Genomic DNA, 19,336 nt, shown 5'->3' on the forward strand with positions numbered 1-19,336 from the left:
TTGATGTACCGAGGTACATATGATATTTCCATGCAGATATTCTGCGTCATCATATGATGAAAGAGTGATGGAACAGAGAAAAATTCTCTCTGGCGCCGGGATTTGAACCCGGGTTTTCAGCTCTATGTGCTGATGCTTTATCCACTAAGCCACGCCGGATACAACCCCGACGCCGGTTAGAATCGTCTCAGATTAAGCTCCATCTCTTGGGTTCCCTCTAGTGGCCGCCCTCTACACTACGTCATAGATGTCTATGAACGCAGGACCGAAGTCCATACATGTGTTGAGGTGCATTCGAGTGAGTGACTGATTGGCCGGGATCCGACGTAGAGCTGAAAACCCGGGTTCAAATCCCGGCGCCAGAGAGGATTTTTCTCCGTTCCATCACTTTTCCATCATATGATGACGCAGAATATCTGCATGGAAATATCATATGTACTTCGGTACATCAAAATATATATGATATGCGTAATAAATCACTTTGTGATTTAAGACGGCGCCTATACCGTCGGAAAGTGATTTAAGACGGCGCCTATACGTCGGATCCCGGCCAACCAGTCACTCACTCGAGTGCACCTCAACACATGTATGGACTTCGGTCCTGCGTTCATAGACATCTATGACGTAGTGTAGAGGGCGGCCACTAGAGGGAACCCAAGAGATGGAGCTTAATCTGAGACGATTCTAACTGGCGTCAGGGTTGTATCCGGCGTGGCTTAGTGGATAAAGCATCAGCACGTAGAGCTGAAAACCCGGGTTCAAATCCCGGTGCCGGAGAGAATTTTTCTCCGTTCCATCACTCTTTCATCATATGATGACGCAGAATATCTGCATGGAAATATCATATGTATTTCGGTACATCAAAATATATATGATATGCGTAATAAATCACTGTGATTTAAGACGGCGCCTATACCGTCGGATCCCGGCCAACCAGTCACTCACTCGAGTGCACCTCAACACATGTATGGACTTCGGTCCTGTGTTCATAGACATCTATGACGTAGTGTAGAGGGCGGCCACTGGAGGGAACCCAAGAGATGGAGCTTAATCTGAGACGATTCTAACCGGCGTCGGGGTTGTATCCGGCGTGGCTTAGTGGATAAAGCATCAGCACGTAGAGCTGAAAACCCAGGTTCAAATCCCGGCGCCGGAGAGAATTTTTCTCCGTTCCATCACTCTTTCATCATATGATGATGCAGAATATCTGCATGGAAATATCATATGTACTTCGGTACATCAAAATATATATGATATGCGTAATAAATCACTTTGTGATTTAAGACGGCGCCTATACCGTCGGATCCCGGCCAACCAGTCACTCACTCGAGTGCACCTCAACACATGTATGGACTTCGGTCCTGCGTTCATAGACATCTATGACGTAGTGTAGAGGGCGGCCACTAGAGGGAACCCAAGAGATGGAGCTTAATCTGAGACGATTCTAACCGGCGTCAGGGTTGTATCCGGCTTGGCTTAGTGGATAAAATATCAGCACGTAGAGCTGAAAACCCGGGTACAAATCCCGGCACCGGAGAGAATTTTTCTCCGTTCCATCACCCTTTCATCATATAATGCAAAAATATTCTGCATTTAAATCACTTCCCTCCATATCTACACCTTGCTTTTTGTAAAATAACACTGGGTTTTTTTCATTCGTCTTACACTCATTCACCCAAAGTTCAACACTTGTTGGATCATTGTGGTGGCGACGTCCATCCCTAATTCAATGTTGAAAGAACTTCTGATATTATGTATGTCTTTCCTCGTGACAAGATCCACTCTCTTCAGGTTGGAAACGATATTGTCTCGAACATTATCAAGTATCCTGCAAACATGAAATGACATATGTATGAAATAAAGTTTGAATAAAACTTATCTTTCAGATTATCACATTAAATGGGTGTTATGATCTTAATGAATGACCTAACAAAAGTCTGTGATGCATTAAACATTCATATTTTTCTCTCTGAACTTTGTACCTATGTAATTAAAGGAAATTTTGGTTAAAATCACATTTAGAAAATAGAAGACTGCTTGTTGAGTTAAATTACAAACTAAGACGAACTAAAGACATTGTATTATAATATTTGGTAACCATGTTTGTTACTGAAACTGAAATATTACTTGGGCAAGAGAAATAAAATACCCTCAGTTTATAAACATAAACATGCATAATAATTGGTCTTACAATCAGTAAAAAATGTAATTTTAATAATAAATATAGGCATACTTTATTGAAAATATAAAAATATATTTAAGAAAAATTAATACTCTACATGGATATAACTTAGTCACTGTAATGTAGCCTAATTAATTGTTGTATAGTAGCATCCCAACTAAAACATCACATCTCTAGAAGATATTGAGAAGTAGGCTACTTTAGTCAGAATCTAATTCTAATGTTTGAGATTTTGAAGCATCTTGAATCAGCTCACTTTAGCAAATAAAAACTATTCTGTGACTCACTAATGAATATCTCTGAAATCAGTTTACACTCAGTGGCTAGCATTGTTAGATTGTTGAGTTTTTCTTAACCTAACGTGTTCGCAATTGACTCTTGATCAACTTCAGTTTACTCAACCCACATTCTCCAGATGTTACACTGACAGGGAGAGTGACAAAATGTAAAGTCCAAACTTGTTGCAAACATAATTTTCAATAATATGTGACTTAATAGAATTATTCTTTCATATAAATAAATCTTGTCTGAATATTTTCTGTCTTTCTCTCCCTAAAAAGATAATAAAAAAAATAGGGAACCAGGGCCTTCCACCTAAGTTCTCTGTCCCCCCCCCCCAAACAGCCTTGAAGATACATTGAAAGTTTAAAGGTATCCACATAAATGAATGCATTAAATGAAATGGCAACATTAGATCGTTAATATGAAAACTTAGTTCCATTTCTTTTTTAATTCAATCACTAAGAGAAAAAGTGAGTTTATACATGTTACAAATATCTATTTCCTCATTTTAATTCCTAATTAAGGTCTGGTGTAACTTTTTGGGAGAAATGACCAAGGAAGTGAAAGTGTTTTCAAATTACAAAGGAGGATAAGCCTACATAGTGTAATAAATGGAACAGGAAACAGGAACTCATGTCGAGAACTATTTAAATTTTGCAATATCTTTCCACTTCATTGTATTAATATTTTTGTATTTTTGAAATTGTTATCTTAGAGACCAATTGGGAAATTTATAAAAACAAAAAAAATAGAAATTCACAATCATAGTTCATGGGAAAAGGTCAATTTAAATATTAAATTCCATACAGCGGCATAACGTTAGGGTCTGCAGGGCCTGCAATGCAGGCGGGCCTGCAATGCAGGCGGGCCTGCAAACACCATGCAAAAAAAGAAAGAAAAAGTATAAAAAAAAAGCCAATTAATTGCAGCCTGCATGGAACTGGTCAGATCATTATTCACGACGGTTTCATAGAATCGGACTATGTTGTTGAATCCAGCAAAGCTTTAAACAATGCTTGCCCTGCGTCCTTGCCAACAGCCTGGTCGCATAACACATATTACACGTGGTGTGCGGCATCACTCTCAGTCCTCACAAAAGAGCAGCGCAAAGTTATTTTATCATAATGACAACAATGAAAATTGATACCAAAATATCATATTTTAGTTGTAGAATTGTATTTTCTTGATAAGTAGTGTATTACCTAAGTTGGTTTTATGCACATTTTTCTCTGAACGTTTAACTTTTGTTATACATTTATTCGACAACAACAGAATGGGTTTTTGTTCAAATTTATAATGCCAATAAATTATCCAACAAGATGTTTGTGTAGTAACGGTCAATCAACTTTACTCAGTTTGGAAAGAGCTCTCTTTGCGGGAAGTAAATGTCTGTTGTGTGGTCGGTGTGATATTTTTCCAACTTTATTTGAACAGTTTTAAATTTAATTTTATTTGTATATTTTTCTGTGTTTTAATCCAGTAAATTATTATTAGAGAATATAGACAGTATAGTACTGAAAAATGAAACCGTTTAAAGTTAAGTACGAACATCTAAGTGGTGCACAGAAAAGAAAGAAGAAGTGAGAGTTAGAAAAAGAAATAAACAAATTAGTGAAAATAAGTAATGTTTTTTCTCTTTCTGGTCCTAGTAGTAGTGCTAGCTCAACAGTTACAAATGTTTGCAGTGCCACAAGTGAGTGCGCGTCTGAAGTGAAAAGTGATATAGAAATAGATGTTAGTAGAGACAGCAATTGTGAAAGCATTAGCGAAAAAGAAGATTGTAACAAAATTGCCTTAAATGTAATTAGGCCTACCAATATCGCAGTTGTAGAGTATTCAAATGATCGTGCAGAATATGAGTTAGAAGTAGATAATGAAACAAAAAAGTTCTTTGTTAGACAAAATCCTTATCAGCCAGAGCCAGCGGGTCCTTTCCCTAAAGATAATAAGCAGGATAACAGAAGCTTTTCCGCGAAATATTACGATAAATTCACATTGACAGGGCAAAGAATTAGGAGAGAATGGTTGTGTTATTCAATTAAAAATGACTCTGTTTATTGTAAACCATGGACATGGACTCTTTGGACAGCAGAAGTAGTCTTCAGCTTGGAGGGAAGGGGTCCGAGATTGGAGATGGTTAACCAAAAGTATAGTGCGACACAAAACTAGTTACGCACATTTGAACGCATGCGTCGTTTTCAATTCGTGGCGTAAGAAAAACACAGTTGACGTGGGTATGGATTCAGAATTAAAGAAAAGTGAAAACATATGGAAACAGGTCCTTGAGCATATCGTGAATGTGACATTAACTCTGGCATCCAATAATCTAGTTTTTTGGGGACATAGGGAACAAATTGAAAAATAAAAAAGTGGAAACTTTTTAGCAATCATCGAACTTCTCGCAAAATAGGCCTACGATCCAAAATATACACAAAAGTACCTTCTATTCAAAATGAGTTAATAAATGTTTTATCCCATGCAGTTGAAAAAGAAATTATTAATGACATTAAAGCTGCCCCATTCTTTTCGATACAACACAGGACATAACAAAAAAAAAGAACAATTAAGTCAGACATTTAGATACGTTACAGTTTCACATGATGTAACTGGAAAGCCTTGTGACGTGAAGATGAATGAAAGCTTCTTAGGTTTTCGCGAAATGAAAGGTCAAAGTGCATTAAGAATAGAGAAGGAACTACTCAGTGCAATAGATGAAAAGGGACACTTTTAAGAAAAGGGACACGTGGTCAGGAGCATGACAGTTGTGCCAATATGTGAGGCGTAAACAAAGGTGTCAGAACGAGAATTGAACAAAGACAAAGAACCGCAAAATATGTACATTGTGCAGCGCATAATTTAAATCTAGTACTTAACGATGCTGCATATGGAATTCAAGAAGTTAGATCCTTTTATGACACAGTGGAAATGTTGTATCTTTTCTTCAGTCATAGTATTAAAAGATGGGAACATTTGGTATCTTTTCATACCTTAAAAAAACTTTGCCCAGCATGTTGGTCTTAGAGATACCAGTCTGTTAAAGCCCTGCGTTATGCTTATGTCGATGTACTTAAGGCTCTGTCAAAATTAATATTGATATCTAAAAAAAGGAAGAAGGAGAACAAGCTATTGCTTTGAAAAACCAATTAGAGAATTTTCAATTCATTTTTCAAATTTAGTGTTGCAATCAAAGATTCTAGAATGTACTAATCTAGCATCACAAATTATGCAATCGGAAAATTAGAGCTTGATAAAGTGTGTTCTCTTATTCAGAATGCAGCCGATAATTTATCTCGCAATAATTTTGAAGAAGCAATGTCATCAGCTACATTTTTGGCAAAGAGCTGGGACATTCCACCACAATTTGAAAATTAAAGAATTCGAAAAGTAAAAAAACATTTTGATGAATTGTACCAGGACGAGCGGCTAGTAGATCCAAAGATGTATTTCAGAACCACTGTTTTTAATGGTTATTTGGACTTTATTGTAGCTCAATTAAAAAACAGATTTGACGGTATGCATAATGTTAACCATTTCTTCAAAATTATTTCCCCAATATTTCTAAATTCTGCTTCTGACTAAGAGATTCATAATGCAGCAGTGGTTGTTCAAAATGAATATGAGGAAGATTTATCCAGTGAATTCCCAGACCAGGTAATAGGTTTCAGAAAAGCTCTGAAAAAAATAGCCTCATTAACTTCTGTATCCGAATTAACAAATCTATAATAGAAAATTCAATCATAGCTGCTAGAGTTCCAGACTTATGCACGGCATTTTACCTATTTCTAACTATTCCGGATACTGTTTCTTCAGCCGAACGATCATTTTCGAAGCTAAAACTTACAAAGAACTATCTGTGGAATTCTATGACCCAAGACAGACTTAGTGAACTCAGCCTCCTCAGTATCGAATGTGAAAGGGCTAGATCACTGCCATCGTGATCTAGACCAGGCCGTAATGCAGGTTGTGTGACGTCATTCGATGAGTCGGGCTTTTCTATTTGAGTATACGGAGCTGAGAGAAAGATATTACTTTAGAGCGTGTCGGCGCTCAATTTTATTTAGTGTAATGTGTGTATAAGACCCCTTCACACTTCTTATTGCATAATATGTTGCAGAAATAATTACAAAACTGCGTTATTTTAATGTGAACGGAGTTTTACATGGTAACATAACCTGGTTGCATCAACATTTTAAGTTTGGAATGGAAGCTATTTTGAGGTTTAATAAAGAAGAATTATTTATATTGTGATTTTAATTTAGCACGTCTACCTTCCTTACTTGTAGGTACAAAATTTACCACAGTCCCTCCTATGAAATTAGTGTATGTACAGTTGTGTGTTAATCTGGTAGGTTAGATAAATACAATTCATTACAACCCAGTAAAGTAGGGAACAAATAAATAATACAATTAAAATTTTATTCAATGTAATATGTGCATAAGTTCCATTTATGTGTTGCATAATGTGGCAGGAATAATAAATAAAACTGTGTTATTTTTATGTGAAGAGAATTTACCATGTTAACATAACCTATCTGCGTCAACATTTTAGGCTTAAGTTGAGAACGAAAACGGTTTTGAGATTTAATAAAGAAGAATATATTTTTAGGATAAACTTCAGAACACGGTTACCGTCCTTACTTATAGGTAGAAAATTCACCACAGTCCCTCATATGAAATGTACATACGTTATATTACTTAGTAGCGCTGAGGTATAGTTCCGGTAATTTCTGAACTGAAAACAGTTGAATTTATTTTTTGTGGAGATGCATTTGATCCTATAAGCAAGGCATATTAAAATCCTGAACGAACCGAACTAATTTGTATATGCAAGATGTATGAATACGAAGGGAACTACCTCAGCGCTAGTTTAGCCCTAGTAACATATTAAACTAATCAGACTTCAGACTGGAGTACCGTCTGAAACGAATAAATACAAGTGAAGTGTAGACAAATTGCATTTATAAGTTATACGTAGCGTTATGCTTAATTATAATGCATAATTGCGAATATGGAAATAAGGCAAGTACTGATAGAATAAACATAACCTATAACTTCAACACATTAAAATATGCTTGCGATGCAACTGAAAATTGTTGAAACGTGCATAAATGAATGTGCAAGAATTTCGTATTGAAGCATGAGTGCTTTATTTCAACTAATTACAATTCTAGATACTGTAACAGTAATGAAAACTATAGGGTATAATTTTTCGTAATATACTATATGTATCTCGTTTTTAGTTCAAATTGTGTATATTATCAAACGTCGTATTATTTACTCGTATAATGTAGGTTATTCACAAATAAAAAGGGCGCAATAATTTAAATTTAATAAGATAAATACGGTAAACTAACAATAATGGATTAGACAAGAGTAACATCGGTAACGCTGCACTTAGGCCTAATCACAACTTACTTTACATGCCAGTCAGTGTTTCACTTTCACGTATATATTATTACACATATTTAGCCTACTGTTTATAAGACCAAAATTTCACTTAACCACATAAGGGCGCAATATTTAATCGAAATAAAGGCAGGTATTACACATACGAACTTTGCCTGCAACAACGTAATTTTCACACCAAAAATAATATTATACCTTAAATTGCAAGTAAATTGTGTCTCAAGTGTCTCACAATCACTGTTTAAAATTTTACTGACGCAATTACACTGCATTTCAGAGAAATATATGTTATTCTTCATGCACTGCAACTAATTCATATGGTTGAAAGACCGCCTTTCGCGATCAGCTGTTAAGCGAGTCACGTGGTCTACCTTACGGCCTGTATTAGATCACGATGGCAGTGGCTAGATCCATTGATGTCAGTGACATCATCAATGCCTTCGCATCACAGAAAGCACGCCGCATGGTCCAGTTTCACTAGACTTCAATGTGAGTACAGTAAAGTTTTGTAACAAACAGCAGGGTTAAATCCAACTATGGGTTGCCAAGTGTCATGGCGGACGAGCGCAAGCTACTACGTCATTCAAAATTATACACGTATGCATTGCAGCCAACACTATACTATTTAGCGATGAGAGAAAGCCTGCAATCATGTATTTGGAAAGCCAATAAGTTGTAACAATGACATCGTGGACGTAGTTTATAGACACAACACCAGTTTATAAACCTTTTAGAATTCACGCAACCTCTAGGATTTTCCCGTGGATTCGCAGGACACACTTTGAAAAATGCTGCATGAACTGAAATAAGTGGTTGGGTTGGAGCAATGAGACCATCATTCACTACAGACTTCCAAGAAAGCAGTAACGTCTTAAGGTAATTCTTATGTCTTCTTGTTTTGCATCTGCAATAATACACCACACAAAATAAAGACGTGTATCATGGTATCGTACTGAAGAAACAGGGATAAAAAATACAAATAATCAAAGTCATCTAACGTTAAATTACCTAATATAGTTGTAAATTGGATAAATTGTACATGTTTTTCATTCTTTAGATTTTCTGTGGTGCTAGGATAGTTTTTCTCAACCATCCCTTTCATGTTCTCCCAAAATGAAACCCACAGTAAATTCAGAGTTTTGGGGAGCCAAAATATTTTACTAACTGCATTGTCCTTCAATGTTTTTAGTGTTTAACAATAAATATTCAATAATGAACCTAATTGTAACAAACATATAGCAATATTTCAGCAATAATAAAACATAGGATAACACTACTATACTGTTTATATAAAGTTGTGTAAATGGATCAGAAGTATTACATTTAGTGCAATGATATATTAATAACTAACACGTATAGCCTACTGACCACTGAGAACAAACAGCCATAGAGAAATGGTTTGTCTATTCTGGAGTGGTATCGCAGTCTAGTATATACAGTCACGAAGCTTGAGTTGTGAGGGTACTAGGAACAATAGACTGTGCAGGTACTATTTCTCATTGTCTGTAATAGTAGCAATTCTAGTGGCTAGCAACTATCTATGGATCCATATATACTACGTATTGAGCTTCGTGACTGTATATACTAGACTGTGGTGGTATTTTCTGGAACTGAAAGCATTGTATTCTGTTAATAAAATAATTATTGATATGAGTCTAAATTGATTTAATTAAGTCGTATTAATATATTCACTAGTTGTCCTTTGACAATAAGTAAGGTATTATGGATTCTGTACAATCTTACAGGTGTTTTTGTGGGGAAGTCAGATCTGGTTCTAATCTCCACCCTATTCCTCTCTCTCCCTTCCTAATTCTTCCTCAGTAACCATAGGATAACTAGTGGTACCAATATTCTTAGGAGAAGTGAATGACCTCTCTTTGCCAGGGCGGTGCATTACGACTGTACTTACACAGTGTACTACTTGTATATTCCAATTAAATTTTAGTTTATTTTGTTCAAATTAAGTTTATGGTAAAATATAACATATCCTACATTTCACGTTTTGAAACATGGTTGTAAATTTTTTTTTTCCCCCCCTCAGAGCTTACATTCAATTCACAACATGGAATTCTACGAGAGAAGAGGTGGTGTTGCCAACATGGCAGGAGAATTGTTTGAGATCAAAGTACTTGCTCTCCTCTTCCTCCGTGGACACAGCATGACTTCTGACTTCCGCCTGGCCACTAACATGAAGCATTGTGGAGCTTTTGATGATGTGGTATTCCAGTTCAAATCCCTTGACGTCACAAACAACTGGATGTCCTGCTTCTTTCAGCTTAAACATAAACTTAACAAACAATCTTTGTCCATTCAGAAATTCCATGAAAAGGGTTCAGATTTCGATCTTCGGAAATATTTTAAAGCATTTTGTCACATCACAGAACAATTTTCAGGTAATAATAACAATCCAGTGTTTACAGGAGCTGTTGACAATTGTTCATTCATCTTATATACCAATTGTGAATGTGATACTAAACGGATCTTGAAAGCCTCACAAGATGCATCAGGAAGTATTCTGAATTCTAGTGACAGAGGTGGATTCTTTACATTTCTCGAAGAAAATGAAACGGACAGAGTTATTTTTAAAATATTTGACGATCTTCAAAGCTGTGAGGATGTTTTGAATTCTGTCTTAGAGAAGTCAGAAGAACATACACTTAATAATACAGATATTCAGAAAATAAAGGCAGTAATGAAGTGTATTAAAGACGAAGATATAGAGAAGAAATTAGGATTACTTACTAAGCAGCCCACGAAAGACTCTCTTGTATGTTTACTGAATAAATTTAAGAAGTCGTATAATTTGTCTAAGAAAGAATTATTTCTAAAGAAACTCCAGGTGTTTGATGGTCAGTCTGGTTACGAAGCATTGGACGAAGTGATCATGAAAGAGATAAATAGCATATGCAAAACGGATGACAAGGAAACTTCTAAAATTTATGAAGAACTCATAAGGCATGTAAAAGACTGGTGGTGTGGTCCCAAGAGCATTGCAGAATTCTTAACGAAACATACAAAGTTCTGGACAGACATGATGCAAGAACGTGAAGAAAAAGTTAAACAACTCTCATCAGATAAATTAGGACAAATAAGGGACTTGGGTATCAGTTTCTGCAATGACGAAGTTATCAAGTTAAGCACACTATTGAGTAGTAAAGGTGTTGTGAATGTGGTGGCAAAGCACGGAGTTTCACTATTCAGTTGCATCAAGGTTGGCCAAGCTCTTCAGAAATTGGGGTATACGAACTCGATCTTCACGGATCTAACAGCCCTGAGATATCAGCAACAAGATGTGATGTCTCTGTGGCCAAGCCAGTGGTGTGAATTTCTAGTGGTTGACTGTGGAGATAACAATGATAACTTCAATTACTCTGTTCAGGGTAAATTGATCTTGGTGAGTTGTCAGGAGATAAATAATCAGTTTATTCATAAGGATGACTTTGATTTTCAGGCTTGTGAAGAGGAAACAAAGGAAAGAATTTTAGAGAAGAAAGTGAACTTCCAGGGTTTGTCTGTCAGTATAGGAGAACTGACTGCTGGTAACTCAGACCTTTTGGCTTCAATGTCAGCTCAATTTGTGGTTCAGTTGCTGCGTGGTAGTGAGCTGCCCAAAATTGGAAAAGAATTGGGAAAAGTGGATAAATATTATATTCCTCGGAAGCTGGAGAGAAAGATTGTCTTGAAAATTGATGTTTTGAAAGATACGTTAATTGATGATATCTTTATACTTAATGGAATTAACAGAAATGATCTTATCAAGGTTGGTGCAAATCCAGAGAGAATATGTAGTTCCGAGGTTTTGGAATTGATACTTAATTTGAGTACCAGTAGTATTGAGGCGTTACTGCATGCCTTGGGAATTAAACGTATTATCATCACTGAAGAAGAAACAGCATTCAACCAGATATCAGAGAAGTTTACTAATATTTCAGTGCATCTCCTCCATTATGAGTACACCTCAGATTTCATCAGAAGTGATCCATTGTTAGGGAAACTGGTGTGGAACAAGTCACATGGTATCACAGATACTTTAATCCAGCACCTTGATCCCATAAATAACTATGGAAATGAGAAATGCGCCATTGATGTCTTAACAAACACAAGAATTACATCCCTCGAGCCTGACTTCAACATGGAATTTTCTGAGAAGACTGTACTGCTCACAGCCGAGCCAGGCATGGGCAAAAGCACCTACCTTACATGCTTGGCTCAGAACTTGAAACAAGCTGATCCAACTTGTTGGGTTGTGCGAGTAAATTTGAATGATCACATAATCTTACTCAAAGAAATTAGTTTATCTGCTTTTTCTACAGAAGAATGCGTTTCCTTCCTGTACAAGTGTGTGAGAATATTTTCTGATTTTTACTTTGAAGAACATTTGTTTCGTTCTTCTTTCATGGAAAATAGGAAAATGATAATTTTATTTGATGGATTTGATGAGATTAGTCCTACTTACAAAGACGAAGTTCTCACTGTTATCAATTGTATCATTTCTATGAGAAAACAAATATTGTGGGTAACGTCTCGACCAACCTTCAAAGATGAGTTGGAAGAGGCACTAAACATTTTATCATTTTCTTTGAAACCATTTACTGATGAAGAGCAATACTTATTTTTGAAGAAAATTTGGGAAAAGAAGTACACTGATGAATATGCAGATAACTTAGTTTACTTCGGTAAAGCATACAACATTTATAATAGCATTGTTCTCCATAAGGCACTTAAACATGATCCAAAGGACAGATTAAAAGAATTCATTTCTAGTTTGTTGGGTTTTGTGTCACTTTCCCTTCGTGACAAAAGTTTTTGCTCAAACCCATTCAATCTATGCATTCTAGATACCTTGTATGTGGATAATATGGTACTGTCTGTATATACTGGTATGTTACAATTACCACATAAACTGAACATAATTGAAATATATGAGAAGTTCATTGGCGTTAAACTTGACGTCTATTATAATCAGAAAAAAGTCGAGGATGAAACGAAACCCACAGTTCAGGATAACCGTGAGGAGCAAGAAAGACTCTTTAGAGAAAACCACTGTTTGGCTGCACTTGTGTCACTGTTCACAGATGATGTTCTGCAGTTGTTTGACGAGGATGTAAAACAAAAGTGCTCATACTTTCTTGATAGAGTAAAGAACGGTAAAGAAAAGAACGGCATAATAGTGGAAGTTATTTGTGGCAGACCTCACTTTGTGCATCGTACAATAGCAGAGTATCTTGCAGCATATTGGTTGTCTGTAAACTACAACAGAAACAGAGGCATTGTGAAATTACTTTATACTGAGAAACAGAATATAGTTATTCGTGAAATGTTTGATCGACTGTTGTGTAGAAATCATCCACTGCATGAAGCTGTCATAAATGAAAATGACAGTGAAGTAGAAAGTTTGGCAAAATCAGGAGATGTAGACACACTAGATACTGGCGGAAGAACAGCCCTTCATCTGGCATCTTATATTGGTACCATTAATACTAACTTGGGAACTGGAAGGAAATCAAATAAACTCATGGAAATACTTCTAAGGTATGAGCCTTCAGTAAATATTGTTGATGACATACTACTTTTTAAACCAGTTCAGTATGCAGACCAGGCCCATAAGTGGGTGATGGTTGGTCAACTGCTAGAAGCTGGAAGCAGTGCAGAGCTTGTAGAATTGCAGAAGAACTTGATTCATGAGAGGGAAAAAATTGACTCTCCTCTCAGTCTGGCAGTGAGAGGTGGATATACTGAGATGTTTGAACTGTTAATTTACTATGAGATAGACATAAATCAGAGTATTGGTTTTAACGTTGAAGAAACTCCATTACACGTAGCTGCTATGTTGGGTCAATTAAAAATTGCTCGTCGTCTTTTGTCATTGTCTGTTGATGTGAACTCCAAAGACAGTTACGGTAATACTCCACTCATACGAGCATGTGCAAATGGACAATTTGAAATGGCACGTCTTCTCATAGAAGAAGGCAAAGCAGATGTCAGTCCTGATCTTTCTGACCTAGTGAAACACAACATGTATATGAAAGCATACTTGCATTCCAAAATGAAATAACATGAGTGTCAACTAGTATGTAAAACCCAGTACCGGATTTAGGCCTAGGCAACGGCAATTTACAGGGGTGGCATTCTCTCTCTCTCTTCCTTTTCTTCTTTCGTTTTTTTACATTTTCATTTTACAGTAAAATTTGATTTTAAAACGCTTGTTGGTAAATCTTTTATGAAGTTTGTTTGTGAACATCTTGTAGAAGTCGGAAGTCACATAGCTTAAATTTAACTGCTTGTATAAACAAGAATGCATTGTTGAAAATGAAATTGGATGTGTGTCTATTATTTATTGTTATGAATAGTAACCATAACTCTCACTTACATTTCCAATATAGTATATCATCAATACTATTTAATCACTTTCCAACATGTGCACTACATAATTCGATATGAAAGATTTTTTCTGCAAAGAAATGGAGTTTATTCTTCAGTTTATTTGGAAGTTTCCTAGTACCGGGTACTCGTTACATAAGCTGTTAAGTCAACCATTGTTGTATAATTATAAAAGATGTATATTTTCCCTGGACTAAAATTATATTACAAACTGACTAGAATCACATCTAGTAACAAACTATTAAAATTCTTTTCAGAAAGGAGCTACTGTGCAAACATAAAATGACCTATGTAACGAGTACCAGGTACTAGGAAACTACCGTTTATTTTATACTTCCTGTCGAAGTAAGAAATAACTCGTAATAATTATACCACCAACAAAACCAATGCTTAAAAATAAACCACAGCCTGGCTTTCACAAATCAATTTTGTTTCAACAATGAATAAGTGTGAATATTATTTATTTGTATCGAGTCTGATGTGCTTCATCAGATCGACTTTGATGACCTCATCAACACTTCCTCGTGAAGAAAGTGTGAAGGATATCTTTATAATTCACAAGTAAGATGCAAGTATTTTGATTCAATTAATTTGTTTCCTGAATTGTAACATTTCATTTGAAACTAATTTCAACTAAACATGACCTGTATATTAGCTGCTTATAAAATTGTTTGTGGGAGTTGGGGGTGGCATATTTTAGCACTGCTTAGGGGTGGCACGATACCTAAATCCGGCCCTAGTAAAACCTATAGAAAATTAGCAGTGAATTCAACTAGAATAATTACCGCTATTAACTTGTAGAGCAGTACTTACTTGTTGACTTACGAGTAAGATTGACATAGCTTCATTCATATTGCAAAACTGTAAAATATTGCAAGTAAAGTGCGTAACTTCACTTTATGTCAGCACTGAATATTTGTAAAAAAAAAAAAAAAAAGTCGCTTCTGTAGCCTACAAGACAAATTAATTATTCAATAAGTAAATCCTGTTCTATTTAAGTGCCTTGTGTGACTCATTCGTGGCTCCAAATCCTGGAATCCCTATAGACAACCTTTCTTTTACAATTATTGGATTATTTGTCATGACAGGGAACTCTGATCATTGTATCTTTGAGAGATAATACAGTACAGTATAGTACAGTAGTGGCAAAAAAAACCGGACCGACTCTTGTAGCTGATTTCAGAGTCACAGATTCAAATTTTGCTAGTCACAAAACACATCCATCTTGTATAATTAATTTTAACTAAGAAATTTATTGCATTTGTTCGATTCTTACAGTCTTTTGTTTCCTTCAGTGCCTCAAACTTACAGGCGAAAAAACTTTGAGAGTTTTATTTTCATCTGGCATCAATATTACATTTCTACCTTTATTCGGCAAAGATAACTGCGTATTTTTTACATTAAATAGCAGTACATACCTCTGGCTTCACTATCCATATTGAAATTACCACAGTTTGACACAATACCAGCACAGAATTCTATTGTATCAGCTACAAGGGTCGGTCCAGTTTTTTTTTTTTTTTTTTTGCCACTACTGCACATTAACTTTCCGTGAGTTATGAAGAAAAGCTATATCTGAAGTGTGTAAGTAGAAATAAAACCTGTTCTAACTATCTTTGTTTTCCACAAATTCTGCTCGAAACAATGTATTGGCAGCGATCACAATTTGACAGACAACAGCCTCCTACAAATGAGGGATTGCTGAAGGTTATATATAATTTTCCCGAGAATAAATCAGACGTGGAAGATGATCCAGACGTCAGGGAGCTGACAGAAAATAGTAGTAATTCCTCAGACGAAAATTACCATCCTACAGATGATTCAGAAAGTAATACTTAATAGTTCCGATAACAAAAAGTAACAGAGTCATTGAACCTGAACCTGGATCCAGTAGCAATCTCAACCTTGCTGTGCCTGTGGCTCAAGTGTTAGCGCATTGGGTTTCCATCCAGATGGCTGAGTTTCGATTTCGACCAGCTCGCAATGGAATTTGTTTTTGACAAAGATGATGTTGCAGAGGGATTTTATCAGACTACTACTGTTTCCCTGTATCATTCCATCTCTCCCTATTTCATCTAGATCTCCAATAATAAAAATAGGTCGGGGTGAAGTCTTGGGGGTAGTATGGGTTTCCGATGCTGATATAGGAAGGGCTTGGTGCTCCAGACCCCTGGGGCTTATCAGGCTACTTGTCAGCAAAACGAGACCTGGCTCTATAAGGGGCTAAGGCTAGATGACTCACTTGTCAGATTGAATTCATGATGTCACCCAGTTCACCTGTCGGGTCCCTATTTTTCAGTGAGACAATGGGTAGGAACAGGCTGGGGAATTATTTGATTCCTGCCTTTTGATCTAATGTAAGAAGCACAAGTTTTTATTGCCAGAGAAGTAAGAGAAACAGTAAAGTATATTGTATTGAGTAAAGTAATATATATTGTAAAGTTGCCAGGAGAGTAAGAAAAACATTGAAGTATAATCACAGTCTAGTATATACAGTCACGAAGTTTGAGTTTATGAGGGTACTAGGAAGAATAGACTGTGCAGTACTATTTCGCATTGTCTGTAATGAGGCGATAGTAGTTATCCTAGTGGTTAGCAACTATCTATGGATGCATATTTACTACGTATTGAGCTTCGTGACTGTATATACTAGACTGTGGTTTAATTAAGTCTTGTTTATTTTGTTATTTAGCACTGTACTGTGTATATATTAACAGAAGTGTTCAAAATATCGCATCGGCAGTTCTAAGTATGTAACTAGTTCCAGCAGTTCTAGTGTTAAATTAAAGGGGATATGGTCAAATGTTTGTGTACTTTGTGTTTATTTGTGAAAATTTCCCAGTATCATGTTAAATTGTTGCTACTGTTGAATTTTAATTGCCTCCAGATATGGTCAGCTAAGAGATACATGGAATTTTGTTAGCCTAGCAGAGATGAATGACATTTCTGGTATGGCAGTACCTGTAAGAAGAATCTCTCATGATAGGAAAGTAGATGGGGTGATGAGAAGGAGAGATGAATTTTGGTGTGGGAGAGGCATATAGAAGTAACTGCTATGTTAAGGCTCAGTCAGAATATTTTACAGTTTTTTAGCGATAATAATTTAAAAATTAGTTGTTTATTAGTTCTTATATTACAATATGATACAGCAGAACTCTGAAAAATAGTTTTCTTCATATTGCTGTCACTGAATCCTCAGCTTCTGTCACTGGATGAAGGACACAGCTCTGCAGCCTTTCTGTATGTTTCAGTAATTCTCTGCAGCCATCCACATTGCGAAATTTATGTAGAGAACTATTAACTTTCTCCCACAAATGTTTGGAATTCAGCTCACTTAATTCTTTCAACGCATCTGTAAAATGATGCACAAAAATACAATCTGGTCAGAAACAAGGTATTACTGAATGTTTTCTTGGTACTAAGAGATAATGTAAAACTGACATATTACATAACGAAATGGTTAAAAGTAAAGTAACTAGAGAACAGAAATGTTCATTTAGAGTTTAAAATATGTTCACATGGGAATGCATCGATCATAAAGTGACATTATTAAGTTCTGGATCTGAGTACGGAAAACTTCCAACCTACTGCATTCATTCATTCACTCATTCATAGTGTTCTGTCCAAGGCAGATCTTTCTCTGCAAATCCAGCATTCCCCAATCTTTCCTATTTTCTGCCTTCCTCTTCAATCAATCAATATTCCTATCATTCCTGCGTGGAACATAGGGCTCTCAGAAAACTTCTCCATCTGACTCTATTCCTGGCCAACGCCTTAATCTCACTCCATGTCTTCCCCATCGTTTTTGCTTCTGTGAGAACAGTTCGTTTCCATGTTATCTTGGGTCTGCCAATTCCTCTGCTGCCCTGCGGATTCCAATCCAATGCCTTCCTGGTGGGGTCATCTGGAGGTCGGCGAAGTGTATGTCCCAGCCATCCCCACTTCCTATGCCGAATTTCAAATTCAACTGGTTTTTGTTTAGTTTTTAACCATAGGTCTTCATTGGATATCTGGACCGGCCAGAATATTTTTAATAAGTTTCTCAAACATCTATTAATAAAAACTTGTACTTGATTGATAATAGTTTTAGTTATTTTCCAGGTTTCACAGCCATATAAAAGCACGGATTTTACATCTGTGTTAAAAATTTTCAGTTTAGTATTTATTGTATAGGCAGCACTCTTCCATATAGGCTTTAGCAGCCCAAAGGCATATCTTGCCTTCTTTATTCTTACTCTCACATCGCTATCTGTACCACCATTCTGGGAGACTATACTGCCTAGATATGAGAATTCCTTCACATTTTCAATTACGCTGCTGCTTAGAGTTAGAAGAGTAGGTTGATTGGTACCTATGCGCAATTCTTTGGTTTTATTAATATTGATTTGAAGACCCACCTTCTGTGCTTCCTTTTTCAATTGTTGCAGTTTGGCTTTCATATCTTTAAAGGAATGAGCTAAGAGACAGATATCATCCGCATAGTCTAGATCTTCTAGTCTACCGGAGAGCCCCCAACGGATTCCTCTAGGGGAAACATTCACTCTTCTTAGAGTTGCATCTAAGACCAGGTTAAAGAGGAGCGGTGATAACACGCAGCCTTGCCTTACACCTATGCCGACATGAATGACTTATGAATTACTCTGCAGCTGGCATTCCGATATAATTCTTTAATGATGTTTATAAGTTTGATAGGAACTCTTCTTTCGTATAGAGTCTGCCAGATGGCTGTGTGATTCAGAGTATCAAACGCTCTTACAAAGTCAATAAACACCAAGTACAAAGGTGAGCAGAATTTTAGTAACTGCTCAGTGATAATTCTCAGTGTGTTGATTTGATCGACACATGCCCGGTGAGGCCTAAATCCTGCCTGGTCCTTTCGAATTGTTGGATCTAATATGTCATGGATACGCTGATATATTATTATTGCTATTAGTTTATTAATTGTATTCAATAGTGTAATCCCGTGCCAGTTACTACAGTTGCTCAGATCACCTTTTTTAGGAATTTTGTGCCTTCCTCTTAGTCTCCACATACGTATGATGTTGTCTATCATCTGATATCTTCAACTCCGAACATTTCTTCCAT

At 36.3% G+C, this 19,336-nt stretch overlaps 3 protein-coding genes across 14 annotated transcripts in view; 1 reads left to right on the forward strand and 2 right to left on the reverse strand.

Moving 5' to 3' along the window:
* The window catches only part of LOC138699868 (uncharacterized), a 42,681-nt gene extending 34,480 nt beyond the window's left edge, over positions 1–8,201 (reverse strand). For 7 of the 10 annotated variants that reach the window (XR_011332105.1, XR_011332103.1, XR_011332104.1 and 4 more), the window contains exons 1-2: positions 8,066–8,201; positions 1,666–1,828 (exon numbers count right to left, since the gene is read on the reverse strand). The gene's annotated coding sequence lies outside the window, so the exon portion shown is untranslated. Of the gene's footprint in view, positions 1–1,665; positions 1,829–5,053; positions 5,666–6,240; positions 6,587–8,065 lie in introns of those variants that run through there. The other 3 variants (XM_069826065.1, XM_069826067.1, XM_069826068.1) reach the window with 3 other exon arrangements.
* Positions 8,202–8,223: 22 nt separating this feature from the next.
* On the forward strand, positions 8,224–17,058 carry LOC138699866 (uncharacterized). 2 transcript variants are annotated; one of them, XM_069826058.1, is made up of 2 exons: positions 8,224–8,359; positions 9,912–17,058. In XM_069826058.1, exon 2 carries the CDS (start codon positions 9,933–9,935, stop codon positions 13,923–13,925), a length of 3,993 nt encoding a protein of 1,330 aa, XP_069682159.1. In that variant the 5' UTR covers positions 8,224–8,359; positions 9,912–9,932; the 3' UTR covers positions 13,926–17,058. The 2 variants fall into 2 exon arrangements, with proteins under 2 accessions (XP_069682159.1, XP_069682158.1); XM_069826057.1 differs by lacking the exon at positions 8,224–8,359 and adding an exon at positions 8,388–8,746.
* A 262-nt stretch (positions 17,059–17,320) lies between these two features.
* Dnaaf5 (Dynein axonemal assembly factor 5) overlaps positions 17,321–19,336 on the reverse strand; it is a 37,895-nt gene continuing 35,879 nt past the window's right edge. For both annotated transcript variants that reach the window (XM_069826060.1, XM_069826059.1), the window contains one exon: positions 17,321–17,603. In XM_069826060.1, the coding sequence (XP_069682161.1) occupies positions 17,425–17,603 (179 nt within the window). In that variant the 3' untranslated portion in view covers positions 17,321–17,424. The remainder of the gene's footprint in view (positions 17,604–19,336) is intronic.

Source organism: Periplaneta americana, chromosome 5 (assembly GCF_040183065.1).
Source record: "Periplaneta americana isolate PAMFEO1 chromosome 5, P.americana_PAMFEO1_priV1, whole genome shotgun sequence".
Classification (NCBI taxonomy): Eukaryota; Metazoa; Arthropoda; class Insecta; order Blattodea; family Blattidae; genus Periplaneta; species Periplaneta americana.